Source organism: Lampris incognitus, chromosome 14 (genome assembly GCF_029633865.1).
Source record: "Lampris incognitus isolate fLamInc1 chromosome 14, fLamInc1.hap2, whole genome shotgun sequence".
Classification (NCBI taxonomy): domain Eukaryota; kingdom Metazoa; phylum Chordata; class Actinopteri; order Lampriformes; family Lampridae; genus Lampris; species Lampris incognitus.
This window is the reverse complement of record NC_079224.1, coordinates 42305798-42325773: the sequence shown is the minus strand read 5'-3', so window position 1 is coordinate 42325773 and position 19976 is coordinate 42305798. Positions and strand designations below refer to the sequence as shown.

Here is a 19976-nt window from a genome sequence, read left to right as displayed (position 1 = left end):
CAGTACCTGTGGTTGCGTTGTCCCCCGAATTCGCTACACTACGAATAACTTTGAAAGATGTTTATTTTATTTTATTAGCCAAGAGGAACTTATGAGGTAAAAGCCACATTTTTCCCCAAACAATTTTTTCACCAACAAAGGCAGACCAATAAGACAAGGCAGAGGGTGAGCTCATAATATCTTGCTGAAACAGTGGACGAATAGTTCTCGGTGAGGACGTGGACGTGGTCTGAGCGGCTGACGTCACCGCCTCCGCTGCGCAACTATCGCGAGAGCGGCCTCGGAGGAAGTTCCACGTCAGTGTCCAGCGCGTTCAGCCGGTCCGCGTACACCCCGGACCCCGATCTCAGCTACGCACCGTACGTTCACGTCGTCGTGGCAACGCGGGGATAAGACATGGTAAGGAGAAAATGCGCGTCTGTAAAGAGTTTCATCCTTCATACATGTCGTCCGGTGAGGTTCTCTAAACGACCGTGTGAAGGCGCATCCCTGTGCGCTACGTTAGCTTAGCATTAGCCGTCTTCCTCGTCTGATAGGAGCCGAGGCCTGTGGAGGTGGGGTGGGGTAGGGGGGGGGGTCGCGCAGATTATCCATAACCTTCACACGTATTATCGACAGTGTTGTCTGGGGACGAGTAGATGAGGTTGGAGGGGCCATGTGGTTGGAAAGATACTCAAACCATGTAAACCGGGTCCATGTTATTATTATATCGGCAGGACGGCTGCTGCTCCTGCCAGACTGCTAGGTGACGCTGGCAGTCTCGACCCCAAGTTGTTTACCCCCCTTTGAACTGGTGTGTAACGTGAAAAGCACAGGGTGCTTCACGATGAAGGCGAATCCACATTAGACCCTAAAGTCTGTGCCCCTCGCTGTGAAACCGAGTGTATACTATTCAACGTTTTTGAATGCGAAAGCCTTTGCCACTGAGCACTCATCGTCTTAACAAAAGACATCGTTTTAAACGTGTCTGAGTAACTGCAACTTGTGTCCATAGTGAATGAATGTTTTCTCAACAACGTGCATTTTTCTGTGCTGTTTACAGCCTCTTAGGCTGGATATCAAACGGAAGCTGACAGCCAGGTCAGATCGGGTGAAGAGTGTGGACCTTCATCCAACCGAGCCATGGATGCTGGCTAGTTTGTACAATGGCAGTGTCTGTGTGTGGAACCACGAAACGCAGGTATCACCACAAAAGACCGAATCAGTTATATAGGGCAGTGGTTCTCAACCCAGTCCTCAAGGACCCCCTATCCTGCATGTTTTCTTTGCAACCCTGCATAGGTACCTGTTTGTAGTTATTCAACCAATCAGCAATGAATTTTGTCATACGTTGCACACCTTGCATAATTAAGTGCTGCGAGATGATTGGTCGAGTAAGTACAAGCAGGGCTACCTATGCAGGGTTACAATGAAAATCTGCAGGATAGGGGGGGGTCCTTGAGGACTGGGTTGAGAAACACTGATATAGGGGGTGATGGTAAAGCATACGCCCTCGGGATTGTTTGGAGAGAGAGCTCTTCGCTGAACGCATGCATCTGCTCATGATGGCATTTGGAATTTGCAAACACACACACACACTACATGCAAACAGACACACACACTACATGCAAACAGACACACGCACTACATGCAAAACGACACACACACTATGTGCAAACAGACACACACACTGCTACAAATCTGAGGGTGGGGCATTTCTTTGTGTCGATGAATAACTTAGTACCGCGGCTTGTCCATAACTTGTGATGGTCTTTTTTTTCTCCCAGACACTGGTCAAGACATTTGAGGTGTGTGACCTCCCAGTCAGAGCCTCTAAATTTGTGGCAAGGAAGAACTGGGTGATCACTGGAGCGGTGAGTTAAATGATGCTCTGTGTGTTGTGATTCAGCCCACTACAATTGTTATCCATACTGTTGTGACTAATGCAGCTATGCCAGATTCAGAGAATTGGAGTTTATGTTGGCAGGTTTACTGTGCTTAAAGTGTAGTGTCCTCCAGAGCTTGCAGGCAGTCAAGTAATCTCAGTTTAAAAACAAAAGCAAAAAGACACAACCCAAGCTGACAGAGCAGCATAGACACGCTTAATCAAAGAGTAGGAAGTATGATTTCGCACAATGCAACACAACCACACTAGCATCGAGAGGAAAAAGGCAGAATAGTCAGTGACACACAGCACTGTCAAATTAGATCTGTGTTGAGGGAACAGTTGGAGTGGAATAGATCAACTAACATGGTTCTGTACCAGCAAGCTGCAGGCAATGCAAAAATATTTTTGCTAGTGTATGTAGTGGTGATGTAGCCCTGTTGACCTATGTAGCCCAGGTGACATATTGGGCTATACAAATAAAATTGACTTGACTTATGAATTGCAGTAATTCACACCATATGAGTATATGCTTGCTCCCTCTCTTTGAAATAATATTGTCAAGAGGTATTTTGTTTGTTTCAGTAGACTAATAATTGTAAGATTAAAGACCAGTCAGTATGTAATTCAGTGCTTTGCATTTGCTCTTTTACTTGACATAACTGTCGCTGTATATAGTAGCTGTGCAGCTGTTAGCTATTCTTGTTGGTACACTAGGTATCTGTGCTAAAACTGACTGCCCCTCTGCCAAAAATGTATAAAAAGGAAGTGAGCCCAAGTGAGATAAATGAGTTTAAACCTTATCTGAGGTGAAATGTGCCTCAGGACTTTCCATCCCAGATTGAAGAGTTGAATACAGTGGACAACAATAAACCTGATGGGAATTTAAAAGATCAGAGTTTCATTTCTCCATTTTATCTTTTGATCACTTCAGAGAATTGCACAACGGGTTTGGGAGAAAAATCTTGTTAAAATGTCAGTATACTGGGCGTCCGGGTAGCGTGGCGGTCTGTTCCGTTGCCTGCCAACATGCGGATCCCCGGTTCGAATCCCCGGGTTACCTCCGGCTTGGTCGAGCATCCTTATGGACACAATTGGCCGTGTCAGCGAGTGGGAAGTCGGATGTTGGTATGTGTCCTGGTCGCTGCAGTAGTGCCTCCTCTGGTCAGTTGGGCCACCTGTTTGGGGGGAGGGGGAACTGGGGCGAATATTGTGATCCTCCCATTCGCTGTGTCCCCCTGGTGAAACTCCTCACTGTCGTGTGAAAAGGAGCGGCTGACTACTCCACGTGTATCGGAGGAGGCATGTGGTGGTCTGCAGCACTCCCCAGCTCGGCAGACGGGGTGGGGCAGTGACTGGGACGGCTCGGAAAATAGGGTAATTGGCCAAGTACAACTGGGATCGGAAGGGAAGGGAAGGGACCAAAATAAAAAGTCAGTATACCTTAATGTACAGTTTTTCAAAAGTATTTGTGTGTACACGCACTAATTTGTCACAGTTGTTATGAAAGTATGTTCATTAACTACTCTTCTAATTATTTATGCAGCTAGTACAAGGCTCAAAAACAAGCCTCATTAGTTAGGTTCACAAACACAGCGATACATGGTGTTTAGTTTGGGGCTTTTCACTTCATCTTTTAAAGAGCTCTAAGGACAGACTTCACGTTGTCACAATAGTGGCAGACTATTAAATCATTTGAATTGTTTTTCTTCATTTGTTCATGTATGAATCTTTCACCTTCCCACAATCTGCGCAGGATGACATGCAAATTCGTGTGTTCAACTACAATACGTTAGAGCGGGTCCACATGTTCGAGGCCCACTCTGACTACATCCGCTGCATCGCTGTGCATCCCACTCAACCGTACATCCTCACCAGCAGCGGTATGTTAGCAGGAAAATCCTAGCATGAGAATCTTTGCTCACCATTATTGTCAAGTTCAGTAGTGGTGGTATCCTCGCAGATAGCCTCTGTTTGGTAAGACCACTAGAAATTAATGTTTTCTATAGACAAGTAAATCCAATGCTGAGGTGGTGAAGCTATTTCTCTGCTTGATCTGTGTACAGACAACAATGTTTAGGAGCAGTAACTAAACCTTATCATTTTTGCGCATGTGTTTCCAGATGATATGTTGATCAAACTGTGGGACTGGGAGAAGAAGTGGACTTGCAGCCAGGTGTTTGAGGGTCACACTCACTACGTCATGCAGATCGTTATCAACCCCAAAGACAACAACCAGTTTGCTAGCGCCTCCCTGGACCGGACCATCAAGGTGGGGGAAAAATTGCTGCCTGCCTCAGAATATCCTCTGACAGTGCAAAAAGGACTTCTAGTGTCAGTATTATTGCTGTGGGTTGATGTAGGTTTTCCTTTGTTCTCTGTTTCTCTCACATCTGCAGTTAGAAATCTCCTGTCTCCCTCTTCAGCATTATGTCACCTTCACCTAACCTCTCTTTCATGTTCTCTGTGCTGCTTCAGGTATGGCAGCTGGGCTCCTCCTCCCCCAACTTCACTTTGGAGGGCCATGAGAAAGGAGTCAACTGTATTGACTACTACAGTGGAGGCGACAAGCCCTACCTCATATCAGGGGCTGATGACCGCCTGGTCAAGATCTGGGACTACCAGGTAAGAAAGCCATCAGTTGACTTGGGTCCCGTGAGGGAAGTGAACAAGGGTGCAACCCGCCCACAGTTAGAAATTTTTTTCCCCCCATGAAGTTGTGTCAAACAACATTGACTGTATGTGGAATTATAGCAAAAATCTGTTGTATTGTGTCTGCGTTGGTATTTCAGCATGCTTTTGATAACCAAAGGGAATTAAAAAACACAGGCAATGTGCCATCATAAGGAGAACTGCATAATTTACATAGCTAGATAAAACCTTCTATCTAAAAAAAAAAACCCCGCTGGTTTGCTGCTTATTTTACTGCTGCTGATTGGTCAAGATTAAAAAAAATGTAAATGTAAAAACAGCATCCTCAGTTGTCCAGGGTGTGATGGGTAGTTCTTGAAAACACGTTATGATATAAGAAGGTACTGCTGGTTTCCCGTTCCTATAATTCACGGTCTCCATAATACAAATTTTCTGTCTTACAGAACAAGACATGTGTCCAGACTCTGGAAGGCCATGCCCAGAATGTCTCTTGTGTCAGCTTCCACCCAGAACTGCCAATTATCATCACAGGATCAGAGGATGGTAGGGGAGACCGTGCTACATAAATCTCTTCCTCCTCCACCGATTCCTGTCTCCATCTTTCTCTCTGTGTGACACATTCACACAAATTTATCCTCCCTTTGTAGGTACTGTACGTATTTGGCACTCGAGCACCTACCGTCTGGAGAGCACACTGAACTATGGCATGGAGCGGGTATGGTGTGTTAGTGGCCTTAGGGGCTCCAACAACGTGGCGCTAGGCTACGATGAAGGCAGCATCATTATCAAGGTGTGTAAAGCATTTGAAAGTGTTAGTTTTTTGTACGTGTTAATTTTCTTGTTAGAAATCTGCCCAGTCACACAGGCCTATATTGTAATGTTACTTTTCATCTGTCGATGACAAAATAATCACCCATGCTATGAAAAGAAATATGTCACGACTGATAAGGGTAAGAATTATAATCAATATTTTCAGTGTTAAGATTATGCACAAATCCCCATTTTAAATTTTTACACTTGCTTTTCTCCCTTATCGTATGTCCTTACACTAATATCCCCCCCGTTTCCCCCCTGCTGTGCAGCTTGGTCGGGAGGAGCCAGCGATGTCCATGGACACTAATGGCAAGATCATCTGGGCCAAGCACAGCGAGGTGCAGCAGGCCAACTTGAAGGCTATGGGGGACGCAGAGATCAAGGATGGAGAGAGGCTGCCGCTAGCAGTCAAAGACATGGGCAGCTGTGAGATCTACCCCCAAACCATCCAGCACAACCCGAACGGAAGGTAATCTCACATACATACACACAATGGAAGCAAGTACACACTCACAGACTTGCACATCTCAGCTTGTTAGACCAACAGCAGTCTTAAGGTTCATAGCCATATACTCCACCTGTTTTGGTGTTGTTTTGTCAGATGTGTGGTGAGTACAGAGTTAAGACCTCTGCTATAGCATCCTTGTAGCTTAGTTGCATTTATGTGTATCTCTGCTCTAGATTTGTGGTGGTGTGTGGAGATGGAGAGTACATCATCTATACTGCCATGGCGTTGAGGAACAAGAGTTTTGGCTCAGCACAGGAGTTTGTCTGGGCACACGATTCCTCTGAGTATGTATGCACATATATTCAGAAGAGCACGCTTTTTTTGTCTTCACAGAGGTTCAGCAGCCATCGAGACCTTCTGCTTTTTGTCCATACAGTTTGTTTTACTGTTGGAACATGTTTTCTTTTTTGTCACAGGTACGCCATAAGGGAAAGCAATAGTATCGTCAAGATCTTCAAGAACTTCAAAGAAAAGAAATCTTTCAAGCCAGACTTTGGTGCTGAAGGTATGGAGAAGAGGGCAGTGTTGTTACAAAGTATTGTTGTGATGGAGGCTGAAGGTATGGAGAAGAGGGCAGTGTTGTTACAAAGTATTGTTGTGATGGAGGCTGAAGGTATGGAGAAGAGGGCAGTGTTGTTACAAAGTATTGTCGTGATGGAGGCTGAGGGTATGGAGAAGAGGGCAGTGTTGTTACAAAGTATTGTTGTGATGGAGGCTGAAGGTTTGGAGAAGAGGGCAGTGTTGTTACAAAGTACTGTTGTGATGGAGGCTGAAGGTATGGAGAAGAGGGCAGTGTTGTTACAAAGTATTGTCGTGATGGAGGCTGAGGGTATGGAGAAGAGAGCAGTGTTGTTACAAAGTATTGTCGTGATGGAGGCTGAAGGTATAGAGAAGAGTGGAGCATAGTTACAAAGTATTGTTGTGATGGAGGCTGAAGGTATGGAGAAGACGGCAGTGTTGTTACAAAGTATTGTTGTGATGGAGGCTGAAGGTATAGAGAAGAGTGGAGCGTAGTTACAAAGTATTGTCGTGATGGAGGCTGAAGGTATGGAGAAGACGGCAGTGTTGTTACAAAGTATTGTTGTGGTGGAGGCTGAAGGTATGGAGAAGAGTGGAGCGTAGTTACAAAGTATTGTTGTGGTGGAGGCTGAAGGTATGGAGAAGAGTGGAGCGTAGTTACAAAGTATTTTTGTGATGGAGGCTGGTGCTTACCATTGAGTTTCACCTGGGATCGGATAAAGCTGCGTCTAGTTTTACATGACGGCATCATGTGTTATTGCTCTTCTGCAGGTATTTATGGAGGCTTCCTGCTCGGAGTGAGATCAGTAAATGGCCTGGCTTTTTATGACTGGGAAAACACAGAACTAATCCGCCGCATTGAGATCCAGCCAAAACACGTGAGACTGTCCTTTTTTTCTCTTTTTTTTTAAACAACCTTATTCTCAATATTGGAAAATATTCAGACCTTATCGTAATGCTTTGCAATATTAGTCAGGTAAACTAATTTTAGCCAAGGCCTTAACTTTGTCATTGCTTTTCAATATGTGCCTCTGCTCTAGAGGTAGTCTATATTATGTAAGCTTTTATGAAACCACCTATTGTTATCTATTAGGGCTTCAACTAATATTGTTTTCATTATCAGCTTATTTCTTGGGTTGTTTTTTTTTTAATGAAAAACTGATAATTTAGTCAATAAAAAGTAAAAAGAAAATTACTCATCCCAGTTCTCAGAACTCAAAGTGATGTCTTCAAATTGTGTACTTCGTCTGACCAACAGCCAAAAAAAAAAAAGCCCCTAAAGTATTCATTGTATGTTGTGCGTTTCTCCTAACCATTAGAGATGCACCGATGGCTCGGCCAGTGACCGGAAACGGCCAATTTTCAGCTCAATCGGCCATGACCGGTGACTGGCCGGTCAGTCTCAGATATATCTGATTCTGTGTTGGTCAAATTTAGGGCCCAGACACACCAAACCGACATCAGAGAACTAGCGGCGACAAGGGCCGACTGTTACGTCGCCTGCGTCTGGGCCAAAAAGTAGCACTCAAACACACCGTAAAGACTACAGCCAACGGCCACCTAGCATGTACGTTCTGCGCCTGCGTGAGAGGCAGTAACTCTCCATACCAGCAGGTGGCAGATGCTGTCATAGTATAGCTACTTCTAATCGAGAATACGTCTGATAAAAAGTTGCAAATGGCACTGGCGTTGTCAGCCCTTGGTCTTTTGGTTGTGGAAGAAGAAAGGAAGAGGCAGAGGCGAAAAATGAGGAGAAATCGCACTAAATAGGTGAAATCATGGATACTACAGCGACAGGCTCAAGGGGCTTTCCCGAACCTGTGTCGAGACCTCCGATTTTAAAAATGTCGCTCAGCTCTATCCTGATCAGAGCCTTCTGTGTGTGGCCTCTTCACTTTGTCGCTTGCTTGCTTTCGTAACTTCCATTTCTCTCCTCGTGCACTATTTCGCTAAGCTGAACAGCCAATCGGAGTGATCTCTCTCACCAACGGGCTCTGCCGCCGATTCAACATGCCGAATCGGCCGAAAAGCTGCCGACAGGGGTCCGACTAGTGCCAACGGCATGGGACGCCGCAAAAACTAGGGCCACATATCATCGACGGCCTGGTGTGTCACAGCCTTTACATGCATGTGCCGCATGATGGTTCACATCACGCACACAGCGCAGATTGTAACGTCACAGCCACATACACACACACACACACACACACAGGCTAAAACATGTCGCCGAAAACCATCGTTTACTTTGGGAAAGTAAACCATGTTAGATAAAGTGGGATATAGTAAAGCTGTATCCAGCAAACGTTTGGCATTTGTACTACATATGACGATTTTACTACATAAATAACTAAAATGGTAATTCGATTACCAAAATCATAATCGATTAAACGACTAATAGCCTCAGTGCTTGCCTAGCTGACATTGGCGTTCATTGTCGGTCCTTTTCTTTGTGCAGATTTTCTGGTCAGACTCTGGGGAGCTGGTTTGTATTGCCACAGAAGAGTCCTTCTTCATCTTGCGCTACCTGGCTGACAAGGTTGCTTCCTCCCAGGAGTCCAACGAAGGAGTCACAGAGGACGGCATTGAGGATGCCTTTGAGGTACGTATGGACGGCTGCATGTGTATGTGTCTTAAATACTTGCATTACTCCAAAAATATGATTCGGTCTGCTGATTTTGTTAATGTTGTAATAGCAGCAGAATTTCAGAGAATAGATGTTCGCTGATAGGGGATGATACCAAACTTGCTATTTCTCACCTTGTGGTCCAAAGTTAGTAACAACGTGCTTGATTTAAGGGCCTTACATACCATCTACGATGGTGCCGCTGTCACTTTTTGTGCCGTGATCTCAGAATTAACAAAATAGTAATGTCCTTTAGTGGCGTCAAGTTTATTGTTAACATCAGGGATGGCCAGCTTTAATGAGGGTGAGGGCCTCAAAAATGTTATCCTCACTACCAGAGGACCACATTGTGACTTTGCACTTCCACCAGTGGGATACTGTAACCCCATCACTCAATTAACCAATTATAGCTACTAATTTAATGACAAGAATAAAATATATACCAGTAATCAAAGTTTATTGTACCAATATTTCTATTTAATGAGCTTGACACAGACACAAAATGTCCACATTCCTGAGTGATATACCGTTATTTCAATACAATGTGGGTCTCAAAAATTATTCAATAATGGTACAAAAGTTAACATTCGCACTAAGTGCAACAGCTAATATTAATGTGAGCGTCCGGGTAGCATGGCGGTCTATTCCATTGCCTACCAACACGGGGATCGCTGGTTCAAATCCCCGTTTTACCTCCGGCTTGGTCGGGCGTCCCTACAGACACAATTGGCCGTGTTTTCGGGTGGGAAGCCGGATGTGGGTATGTGTCCTGGTCGCTGCACTAGCGCCTCCTCTGGCCGGTCGGGGTGCGTGTTCGGGGAGCAGGGGGAACTGGGGGGAATAGTGTGATCCTCCCACGTGCTACGTCCCCCTGGTGAAACTCCTCACTGTCAGGTGAAAAGAAGCGGCTGGCGACTCCACATGTATCAGAGGAGGCATGTGGTGGTCTGCAGCCCTCCCCGGATCGACAGAGGGGGTGGAGCAGCGACTGGGACGGCTGGGAAGAGTGGGGTAATTGGACAGATACAATTGGGGACAAAGGGGGAGGGGGGTCAAAATAAATAAATAATAAATAAACTAATATTAGTGTTTGTAGTGCATTTCTACTCTGCCCTCCCATTCCATGACATGTTTCAAATGAACATGCATTTAGCTCAAAATGGTAAATGGGCTGCATTTTATATGGCACTTTTCTAGTCTATTGACCACTCAAAGCACTTTTTTACAATGTATGCCTCACATTCACACATACATTCATACACTGATGAAGCCAGTGGAACTCACCCACAGGTGGATCAGTGTAAAGTTATGTCTTATTGAGATACTTGTGGCCTCTTCTACTGGCGCACAGTAGACTTAATGTCAGTGTTGGTGCATCCAATCTGCATGAGCTAGAACGGAGTTTCATCTGTCAGCCCGTTTCTCTCTTTTGACTTGATGTGCTTCATCGTTGAGAAGCTGCTCTCGCAGATGTAAGTGCTCCCAAACATGCTGGCCATTGAGAGTGCCAAATCTCTTGAGGAGTGGAAAGCGGGACTCGGGTAGTTGTCTCCAAAATGAAATTCCTCTCTCATTGTACTTTGCTTGAAAGAAGGGGTCTGATGTAGTTTGCAAAGTTCAAGCTGCAACTCTGGGGGTTTCTCACTGACAGCAGCAGAGAAGGGGGGCCAGCGAATAACGCAATCCGCAGCTGCATGGTGTGGAAATCTTGAAAGCGTTCCTTGAACCGCTGCTGCAGTGTTTCTACATCTGCTCTGTACCTGAGAAATGTTTCCTCACATGCGGGGACATCTTTGCGCATCTCTTCACAGGCGGGAAAGTGTGCCAAATTTGGATGGTTGGATGAAAAGCCGTCTTTGAACAGGGCTAATTTATGCTTAAATGTGTTCGTGTGTGCATAGAGATCCGACACAGTTTTGCCTCTTCCCTGCAACTGCATATTAAGGTGATTAAGACGCGAGGTAATAGTCTCAATGAAGGCCACGTTGCAGAGAAAATGTGTATCCCTGGCTTTACTGCCGTAAGCACTTGTATCACATCTAATGCTGTCCTCCAAGAACACTGGGATTTCAGTGCGCATCGCAAAAAACCTCTCCAAGCACGTCCCGCGGTTCATCCATCTGGTTTCAGTGTGCATCTGTAAATCCCCATAAGCACTCACTTCATCCAAAAAGGCTGCAAACTACCTATGATTGAGAGACCTGTTCCCTCCTTGAATGAGAATGGTAACCTTGGTAACTAAATCCACGACTGAAGTTCATTGTCTTGGCACAGAGGGCCTCCTGTAAGATCAGAATGAAATAGGATTTAGTCTGTGATAAACATTTTCACAAAGAAAGCCCACATTCATAACCATATATTATTAGTTAGCCAGCAATAACGTTACCCACCTGATGTAGGATGCAGTGCAATATTGGACAGTCAATGCCGCTCTGTTGGAGGAGCCTGGCGAATCCAGTGTCTTCCTCACATTGATGGTTCGCCATCAGTTGAAAGCTTGTCAAAGCCCCCATGCTCACAACACTTTTAATGGTGTTGAAAACATCCTTGCCCTTGGCAGTGTCATGCAAAGACACTTATTTCAATAACTCCTCATGCACTTCAAATGAACTGTCAGTGGCTCTTGTGTAAGTGAGAAGCTGGCTAACATCCATCACATCTATACTCTCATCCAACACTAAGGAGAAGTACTTGCAGTCATGTATGACTTGTTTTAGCTTTCCCTCGACGTGATTTTGAATGTCAAAAATTCTTTGCGTCACTGTACGACGGGGCAGAGAGACCGTTTCAAAGTTCATGGCCATGTTATCATCTCCAAAAGCTTTAGCCTTCTCTGCTGCACATAGCTTTACTGTTTGATCATCTGACAAGGGCGTCTTATGCTGTTTCCCTTAGCAAGCTCAAGGGAAACGGCATAAGACGTCTTGAGAGAGGACTCCTGTGTAGACGTCCATCCATCCATTTTCCGAACCGCTTATCCTGCTCTCAGGGTTGTGGGGATGCTGGAGCCTATCCCAGCAGTCATTGGGCGGCAGGCAAGGAGACACCCTGGACAGGCTGCCAGACTGTCAACACAGGGCTGACACCCACACCCATACACATTCATACCTAGGGACAATTTAGTATCGACGATTCACTTGACCTACATGTCTTTGGACTGTGGGAGGAAACCGGAGTCCCCGGCGGAAACCCACGCAGACACAGGGAGAACATGCAAACTCCACACAGGACGACCCAGGACGACCCCCAAAGTTGGACTACCCCAGGGCTCAAACCCAGGACCTTCTTACTGTGAGGCGACCGCGCTAACCACTGCGCCACCGTGCCGCCCCTGTGTAGACGTGGCTTTGGTAAAAAGGCTCTGCTTGCTGTCGGTGTATTTTTCCTTTGAGGTCAGCGATGATAGCGACTCTGGCACCTCCGGTGTACATGCCATATTTGTCTTTGTGTGTGGTATTGTAGTGGTGACTCAAGTTGAAATTCCTCATGGCTGATTTTGTTTCCAGGCACACTAAGCACATAGGTTTGCCTCTGAATTCCGTGAAGAGACATTCTGTTTCCCATCTTGCCTGGAAGACATGGTTCTCTAGGTCAAGTTTTCTTTTTTTTGCCACGCATGTCTTTCCTCGTCGCGTGTCATTGTGGAAGAGGGCCACCGAGACCAAGACACGACCATATGCAAACAGTTGCTTGGCTACAGGCCTCTTGTGTTTCGAGGGAGCGCCCTCTATCAGTGGACAGTATAATTACAATTGGGATCCGCTTCAAATGTGGTCAAATGGCCCGCTTGCTTCCAACGCCTGTGAAAACAACAATTTATTGATATTTGGAAATTGACCCGCGGACCATACTGAGTGAGGACGGGGGTCGAATGCAGCCCGCGGGCCGCCAGTTGCACATGTCTGGTTTATATCATGCAAATCTAGAAATTCTTTTAATATCCTGAGTTCTCGAGTGGAATCTTCCAGTAAATCTTCCATATAGGCAAGTATGTGAATAATTCTGTCTACGATGCAGCTGGTTGTCTACGTGAACGTGTGGTTAAAAAGCAAGCATATCTCCAGCCTTAGGCAGACCCGTAGGTACATTGCGCCGCATACTGGTACTTAGTAATTACTAACCCAGAAGGTCCAAATCGACTGGTACTGAACCAACTTGGCAGATGGGGTAAAAAATGGGTTTTCTGTGGAACAACAGTGTCACCCTCCCATCCACGATGTGTCTCCCCAGGTCCAGGGTGAGATTCAGGAGATTGTGAAGACTGGACTGTGGGTTGGAGACTGTTTCATCTACACCAGCTCTGTCAATAGACTCAACTATTTTGTAGGAGGAGAGATCGTCACCATCGCTCACCTTGACAGGTAGGGCCGAGTAAGAGACCTGGTGCAAAATTAAGGAAGGCAGTAGTTGGCCTGGTAATCTGATCTTTTTTTCTTTCTTGCTTTTTACCTCAGTTTTCTAGTTGTTGAAGAATTTATTTACATTTTTTTCCCAAAGAAGGGAGATTAAATCGAAATTGAACAAGGTACTGTTTGCACAAATACAGGCTCAGTGGATTCAGAGTTGGTTATTGTGTTTTCAGTTCTGATATACTTTTTCAATGCAAGGTTAGAGGTCTAGTTTGTCCAGTTGAGATGTTTTTGGCAGATTTTCCTGTTTGATGAATGGATGCATTTTTTCATTTTTCCATACAAATCTTTTTCTTTTCTTTTTTTTTAAAAAGGAATCAATGGAGTTGTATTACACAAGAAATCCAGTTAACACTGTCATCTAAATAATGTGTGGTTGAATAAACCCCATAAACATCAGATTGCAGTGGATGACGTTTGTCTAGTGTCCATCAGTCCAGATATCGACAAGTCCCATAGTATGCTACAAAAAATATCATACTTAAATACATAGGAGTCTCTCTCTCTGCCTTTGCTTCAGAAAAGCTGTCTCTCAGGGCTTCCCGGTAGCGTAGTGGTCTACTCCGTTGCCTACCAACATGGCGATCACTGGTTTGAATCCTCATGTTACTTCCGGCTTGGTCGGACGTCCAACATGGGGATCGCCGGGTCGAATCCCTCTGTTATCTCCGGCTTGGTCGGGCGTCCCTACAGACACAATTGCCTGTGTTTGCGGGCGGGAAACCGGATGTGGGTATGTGTCCTTGTCGCTGCACTAGCACCTCCTCTGGTCAGTCGGGGCGCCTGTTCAGGGGGAAGGGGGAACTGGGGGGAATAGCGTGATCCTCCCACGCGCTACGTCCCCCTGGCGAAACTCCTTATTGTCAGGTGAAAGAAGCTTCTGGCGACACCACATGTATCAGAGGAGGCGTGTGGTAGTCTGCAGCCCTCCCCAGCTCAGCAGGGGGGATGGAGCAGCAACTGGGATGACTCGGAGAATAGGGTAATTGGTCAAGTACAATTGGGGAGAAAAGAAAAGAAAAGCTGTCTCTCTTACCACTGTTTCATGTCCTCCATTGCAGGACCATGTACCTTCTGGGTTACATCCCAAAAGATGACCGTCTCTATCTGGGAGACAAGGAGCTCAACATCGTCAGCTACTCTCTGCTGGTCTCTGTTCTGGAGTACCAGACCGCTGTAATGAGGAGGGACTTCGCAATGGCCGACAAGGTCCTACCCACAATCCCCAAAGAGCAGAGGACCAGGGTGGCCCATTTCTTGGAGAAGCAGGTAAGGGGCTCACACATCTGTTCTTGGTTTTGCTGTTCAGTAGCAGCCCAGACTCCCTTTTGTGTTTGGATAGCAATCATTCAGTGTAATTGATGTTTTAGTAATGGGAATAAATGTGGTGTAAGGATTCTGTTGTCTGGTATCAGGACCCATTCTTATTGCTATGCGGGTGATGAGACCATTCCTGAGGTTTACAAGTTGATATTTTCTCAATACATTATCATGGAGGTTTAGTTCCCATTTTGGGAGAAGTCTGAACTTTAGGATCTCAGGATACTTTGATGGTGCACAAAAAGGGGACATGCACTTTGATTTTTTTTGGGCTACACTGATGTTACATGTTGCTTTGTCCCTGCAGGGTTTCAAGCAACAGGCCTTGGCCGTATCCACAGACCCAGAGCACAGGTTTGAGCTGGCCTTGCAGCTGGGGGAGCTGAAGATAGCCTACCAGCTGGCTGTGGAGGCAGAGGTAAGATCTACCCCTCCTCCAAATCTTCAGCAGGGACAGAAAGGAACGCTCACACTCCTGAAAGGCATAATGACCAGGACATGTGTGCTTACTCCAAATTTAAACTCTGATTAATAATGAAATTTTAAAGAGATTAGCCTTTGTATTTGCATGAACATGTCTAAAGATGGCCTCTCAGATGGATTTAATTCCCAGGCGAGCTCTAGTCACTATTTTCCTTTCCATCTCTGTAATCATGACCAGTCAAACTGCAAAGGGTTTTACTCACCAAGCTCTCTTTGTGTTGGGGCCATGGTCTGGCACCACTAATCTGACTCTCTGAGCAGCTCGTCTTTAACCGTTCTCCCCCTCTTCAGTCGGAGCAGAAGTGGAAGCAGCTGGCAGAGTTAGCCATCAGCAAGTGCCAGTTCGGCCTGGCCCAGGAGTGTCTTCACCACGCCCAGGACTATGGCGGCCTGCTCCTCCTTGCCACAGCCTCGGGCAACGGCGCCATGGTGAGCAAGCTGGCTGAGGGCGCGGAGAGGGACGGGAAGAACAACGTGGCTTTCATGACCTATTTCCTGCAGGGGAAGTGAGTACCGAAGAGGAGGAGGGGGAGTGAAGGGGTTTGAAATTGGTGGCTCCAAATGGGATCGGGCCGGATTAATCTGTGAATATTATCTCTACTCAATTTTGATTGTTTTGAATATCTGTGACCATTTTAACTGTTTTATTACTTCTCCTTCCAAGACTGGACCAGTGTCTGGAGCTGCTGATCAGGACAAACCGACTTCCAGAGGCTGCCTTCCTAGCTCGCACCTACCTGCCCAGCCAGGTGTCCCGTGTAGTCAAACTGTGGAGAGAGAGCCTTGCTAAAGTCAACCAGAAGGTCAGCCACACTTTGAGCAATATCACTGGCTGTATCCAAAATCCTTCAAATTTAACTTTGGAAGAACATCTAGCATCGGGCTAGTTGAGAATATTTTGTCCAAACTAAGTATTAAAGCGAACTAGCAAGGGTCGAGGTAAAGAACGTATTTATTACTTTTTTGGCTGTTTGTTGATTATGCATGTTGACTGTATGTGAAACGTGTGATTTTTATGTTACACGAAGGCGGCTGAATCCCTGGCAGACCCCACAGAGTATGAGAACCTGTTCCCTGGGCTTAGAGAGGCCTTCTTAGCCGAGCATTTCCTCAGAGAGACCTGCCTGGGCGACTCCAGGCCCGCCAGAGACTATCCACTTGTCATGGTGAGTGGTTGGGTTTCAAAAGTTGGAGAGAAAAATCTTTTTTTCTTAAGCGGATTTAAAAAAGTTTTTTTTATCACAACCACTGATGCACGTCGTGGTTCTCTTGTGAAATAGGGGCTCATAATACCTGCGGTTCAAGGCAACATGTATTTGCTTTTCCAGTCCTGTCTCAGTCAGTTCTATTGTGTCTTTGCAAACTCAGCCTTGTGTCTTTTTTTTTCCCCTCCAGCCCAATGAAGACAGGAATATTCTAGAGGAGGCCCAGGGATATGAGCCCAAAGAAACCTTACCTGTTCCTGTCGCAAAGGTCCGTCTACACAGTAAACAAATTCATTTTATCTCACTCAGTTTTCTTCAGAGACCTGAAAAAAACATCCCAACGTGACTCTCACCAACCACATACTGTCCAAGCTGTCACCAGGATGTTTTTTTTTCTTTTTCAAAAGTGTAAAAAAAAATGCACGCTGGGAAAAAAACCAAAATCAATTTTAATATTTAAACTCCCCCACCTTCCCATCATGTCTCTCCAGGAGTCAGAGGAGACCGAGGAGTCTACCTCAGCAGCAGATCTGATAGCGTCCATGGCTGCGGCAGTGGTTTCCCCCATCGTAGCGGCGATATCACAGCCTGAACCCGAAGACACTCCTGCTACACAAGAGGAGCAGAAAGAGGAGGAAGTCCCTGTCTCGTCACAGGATAGGGTAGGACACCACCCTCTTTTTTTTTTATTCATTTGATTTTCTTTTGATCGTGATAACAGTAAAGAGTATTTACCATCATGTGAGTATTATGCAGCAGGTTTTTTTGCTTAACAGAATGGAAGCTTGTTGGTCACATGACTGTTGTCTGCTTCCAGCCTCATCTGCATGTTAGCTTGTTGTGATCCCTTGTCTTTTTGTACCTCCCTGAAAACAAATATTCAAAACGGCTGGAAATCTTGTCTGTCATGAATAACAGCCCTCTGAGCACTACACCTGATTTCAATATGGCAGCTACATGTTGGCTCTCATCTAGTTATATATATCAGCTATAGCCCACTTTTAGACCAGTTTAATCAATTATTACATAGTTATGTATCAGCAAAACCTCTTTAACCGTCTAAGATACACAACACAAGTCCTTATATTGTGCTGGAATACTTGTAATTGTGTTTGGTTTAGTGGTGGCTTTTTCGCTAAGGGAGTTAGACAGCTACTAGACTTTCACTTTTCAGCCAAATGTAGCATAACATTTAGACATCTTTTAGACATTTAATCAACGTAAAATTGCTTTGTGGGAACTCTGTGTTAGAAGAAAAGAAATCTTTTCAACATGTTCCTGTTCCCATCCGGTTCCCATCACCTTACATGATCGTCCCTCTAGAAAGTGCACTGTGTAAATATTAGTTTATCAGTAGTAATAGAAAGTGTAGTTGCATCGAAAAGTTTTGAAGGCTTAAAGTTTTCGCCCATCTCCGTATCATTCTCTCTCTCAGTCTCTGGAAGACCTGGAGGTGGACCTGGACAACATGGAGCTAGAAGACATCGACACCTCAGATGTCAACCTCGACGACGACTTCCTAGACGACTGAGATTCGCGTCCGACCCGTCTGCGTGATTCACGATGCTCGCCAGAATTTATTTAATTAAATGAGACCAAACCCCGATTTCCCCCTTTTTTTTTTTTTTTATTTGTACTTAAAGATACGTGATGATGTCATCTCCCCAGAAGCGAAAGGGTTTGAGTAGATAATGATAATGATTTTCTTTTTCACAGAAGGAAAACCAAATGTCTGTTTCATACTCTAAATTTTGTACTCTTTATCTTTCAATTGTTGGTTCATCCATTCAACAAGGACCTTAATTTCACAAACTGCCTGTGCATTGACCTATATAGTTTTCATGTTGTAATGCCCACAAAGCTAAATCACTGTTCATTTAGTGAATTAAACTGCAGTTGCTGTATATATTCACTTTCGAGTGCCGAGTTTTCTGTGTTGCATTCTGTTGGCTGCACATCGGTACTGTCCGTTATCCAGTTTCCGTGTATGACTTCACATATAAGCTCTATTTATGTCCATGGGTCAGTGTTTGCCATGTTGTGCATTGGCTAAAATCCCCTCAGGTAGCCGGCCCTTGGTGTTCATCTTGCATATTCGACTTTATTTATTTATTTTTAATATTTGTTATGTGTCGGGTTATGCTTGGGGTTACGCCTCATTCTTTCAATGGCTGTATATATTCTGCGTTAGCTAGAAATAACCCCCCCCCTTTTTTTTTTCTCCCGAATTGTACTTGGCCAATTACCCTACTCTTCACACCCGGCTTCCCACTTGCAGACACAGCCAATTGTTTCTGTAGAGACGCCCGACCAAGCCGGAAGTAACGCGGGGATTCGAGCAGCCGACCCCTGTGTTGGTAGGCAGCCGAATAGACCACTGCGCTACCTGGGTGCCCACGTGGAAATAATTTCTGTTGTGATTTTCCACTCACCTACTGTTAATTTTGATTTTAATCAGTCTGATAAGCGGGAGCAGAGGTCTCTCAAATAGGTGCACAGGGTTGGAAAACGGTCCGGTTGAAGTAAATGATGTACTCGGATACTTTGAACTGAATCCAGCTTGTAGAGAGAAAGAGGGGGGGGTCACTTGTTTTACTGAGCAGATGCTGAATACGATTAATTCAATTGACTCGCCAATATGCCAGTTTGCTGTCCTATGTTTTTAATTGCCCAAGCAAAGGAAACCCAGCTCCTCGTTTTAGCTTTTAATTTAATTCAGTTAAGGTCACAAGATGATCCATGTAAGAAAAAGGAGGAAAAATCATACTATCCAAGATTTAATTGAATCATATCTACCATGTCCTTCAATTCGTTGATGGCTCAGGGACGAGACAGGACAATGCCCAGTGAAACCACAAAACCTAATAAAGGTTGAAATAGAGTTTCCAGTGGCGACGTGAGGTTGGTATCGGCTTTCTATAAGTCTGCCAGTTAGCGAGCCTGATGTTTGGTAGTGTTCAATGCATTTTACATCTGTAATCTCTGTTGGATATAAAACTGTGCGACATCCCGCCCTTCTGGATCCATTTCCATACGGCTTTAAGTTCTGGCATCAGTGCTCTACATGCCTGTCTGCCTTCCAACCGTCCCGACAGGGCAATTATTCAGGTTTACTTCCATAGGAGCACGTTAACATGCTCGACAATATTTATTTTCAGTCCTAAGTTGCTCCATTTCATTTCATTTCCATTTCAGCTGCAGAGGGACGTGGTCACCTGCATCCTTACCTGCTTTAAGAAATGTTCCATTTCTTTCAGGAACACAAAACCACAAGGAAAGCTGCGCTCCTGCCAGGAAACCTGCAGCTACGGCCATACAGGAAATGCATAACAGACTCAAAATGGCTGCATCTCGAGCGACCTCAAGACTGAGGCCTTACAAAAAAGGCCTCAAATGGTTCGGACGACGGCACCTAATTGACGGGAAGGTTTTCGGCTCCCATAGCCGTTGCGAGCCAAAGCAGCTTGGATAGTCTTCTGAAGAAGAAGAAGAACGGCGAGATTGCTGCCAAAGTATATTTTCACTGATAAAATGGAGGAATGTTTGGCTTCCAGCAGGTCAAACCAATCAAGCCTCTAGA

The 19976-nt window shown here is 45.3% G+C and overlaps 1 protein-coding gene across 1 annotated transcript; it reads left to right on the top strand.

Moving 5' to 3' along the window:
* The first annotated feature begins 285 nt into the window (after nt 1–285).
* Nucleotides 286–18315, top strand: LOC130123569 (coatomer subunit beta'). The gene is made up of 22 exons (XM_056292780.1): nt 286–399; nt 1043–1180; nt 1767–1853; nt 3621–3747; nt 3988–4136; nt 4343–4489; nt 4960–5059; nt 5164–5306; nt 5599–5798; nt 6011–6121; nt 6254–6342; nt 7128–7234; nt 8812–8955; nt 13210–13340; nt 14450–14657; nt 15016–15126; nt 15483–15697; nt 15856–15994; nt 16220–16357; nt 16587–16664; nt 16888–17058; nt 17832–18315. The coding sequence occupies exons 1-22, from the start codon at nt 397–399 to the stop codon at nt 17925–17927; spliced, it is 2832 nt and encodes a 943-aa protein (XP_056148755.1). The 5' UTR covers nt 286–396; the 3' UTR covers nt 17928–18315.
* The last annotated feature ends 1661 nt before the right edge of the window (nt 18316–19976 follow it).

Excerpts from the sequence above, each read along its gene's own strand:
- LOC130123569 (XM_056292780.1), top strand. Across the intron at positions 5,060-5,163 it reads CATCACAGGATCAGAGGATG|GTACTGTACGTATTTGGCAC; the intron begins GTAGGGGAGACC and ends CTCCCTTTGTAG. Across the intron at positions 15,127-15,482 it reads AGCTGGCTGTGGAGGCAGAG|TCGGAGCAGAAGTGGAAGCA; the intron begins GTAAGATCTACC and ends CCCCCTCTTCAG.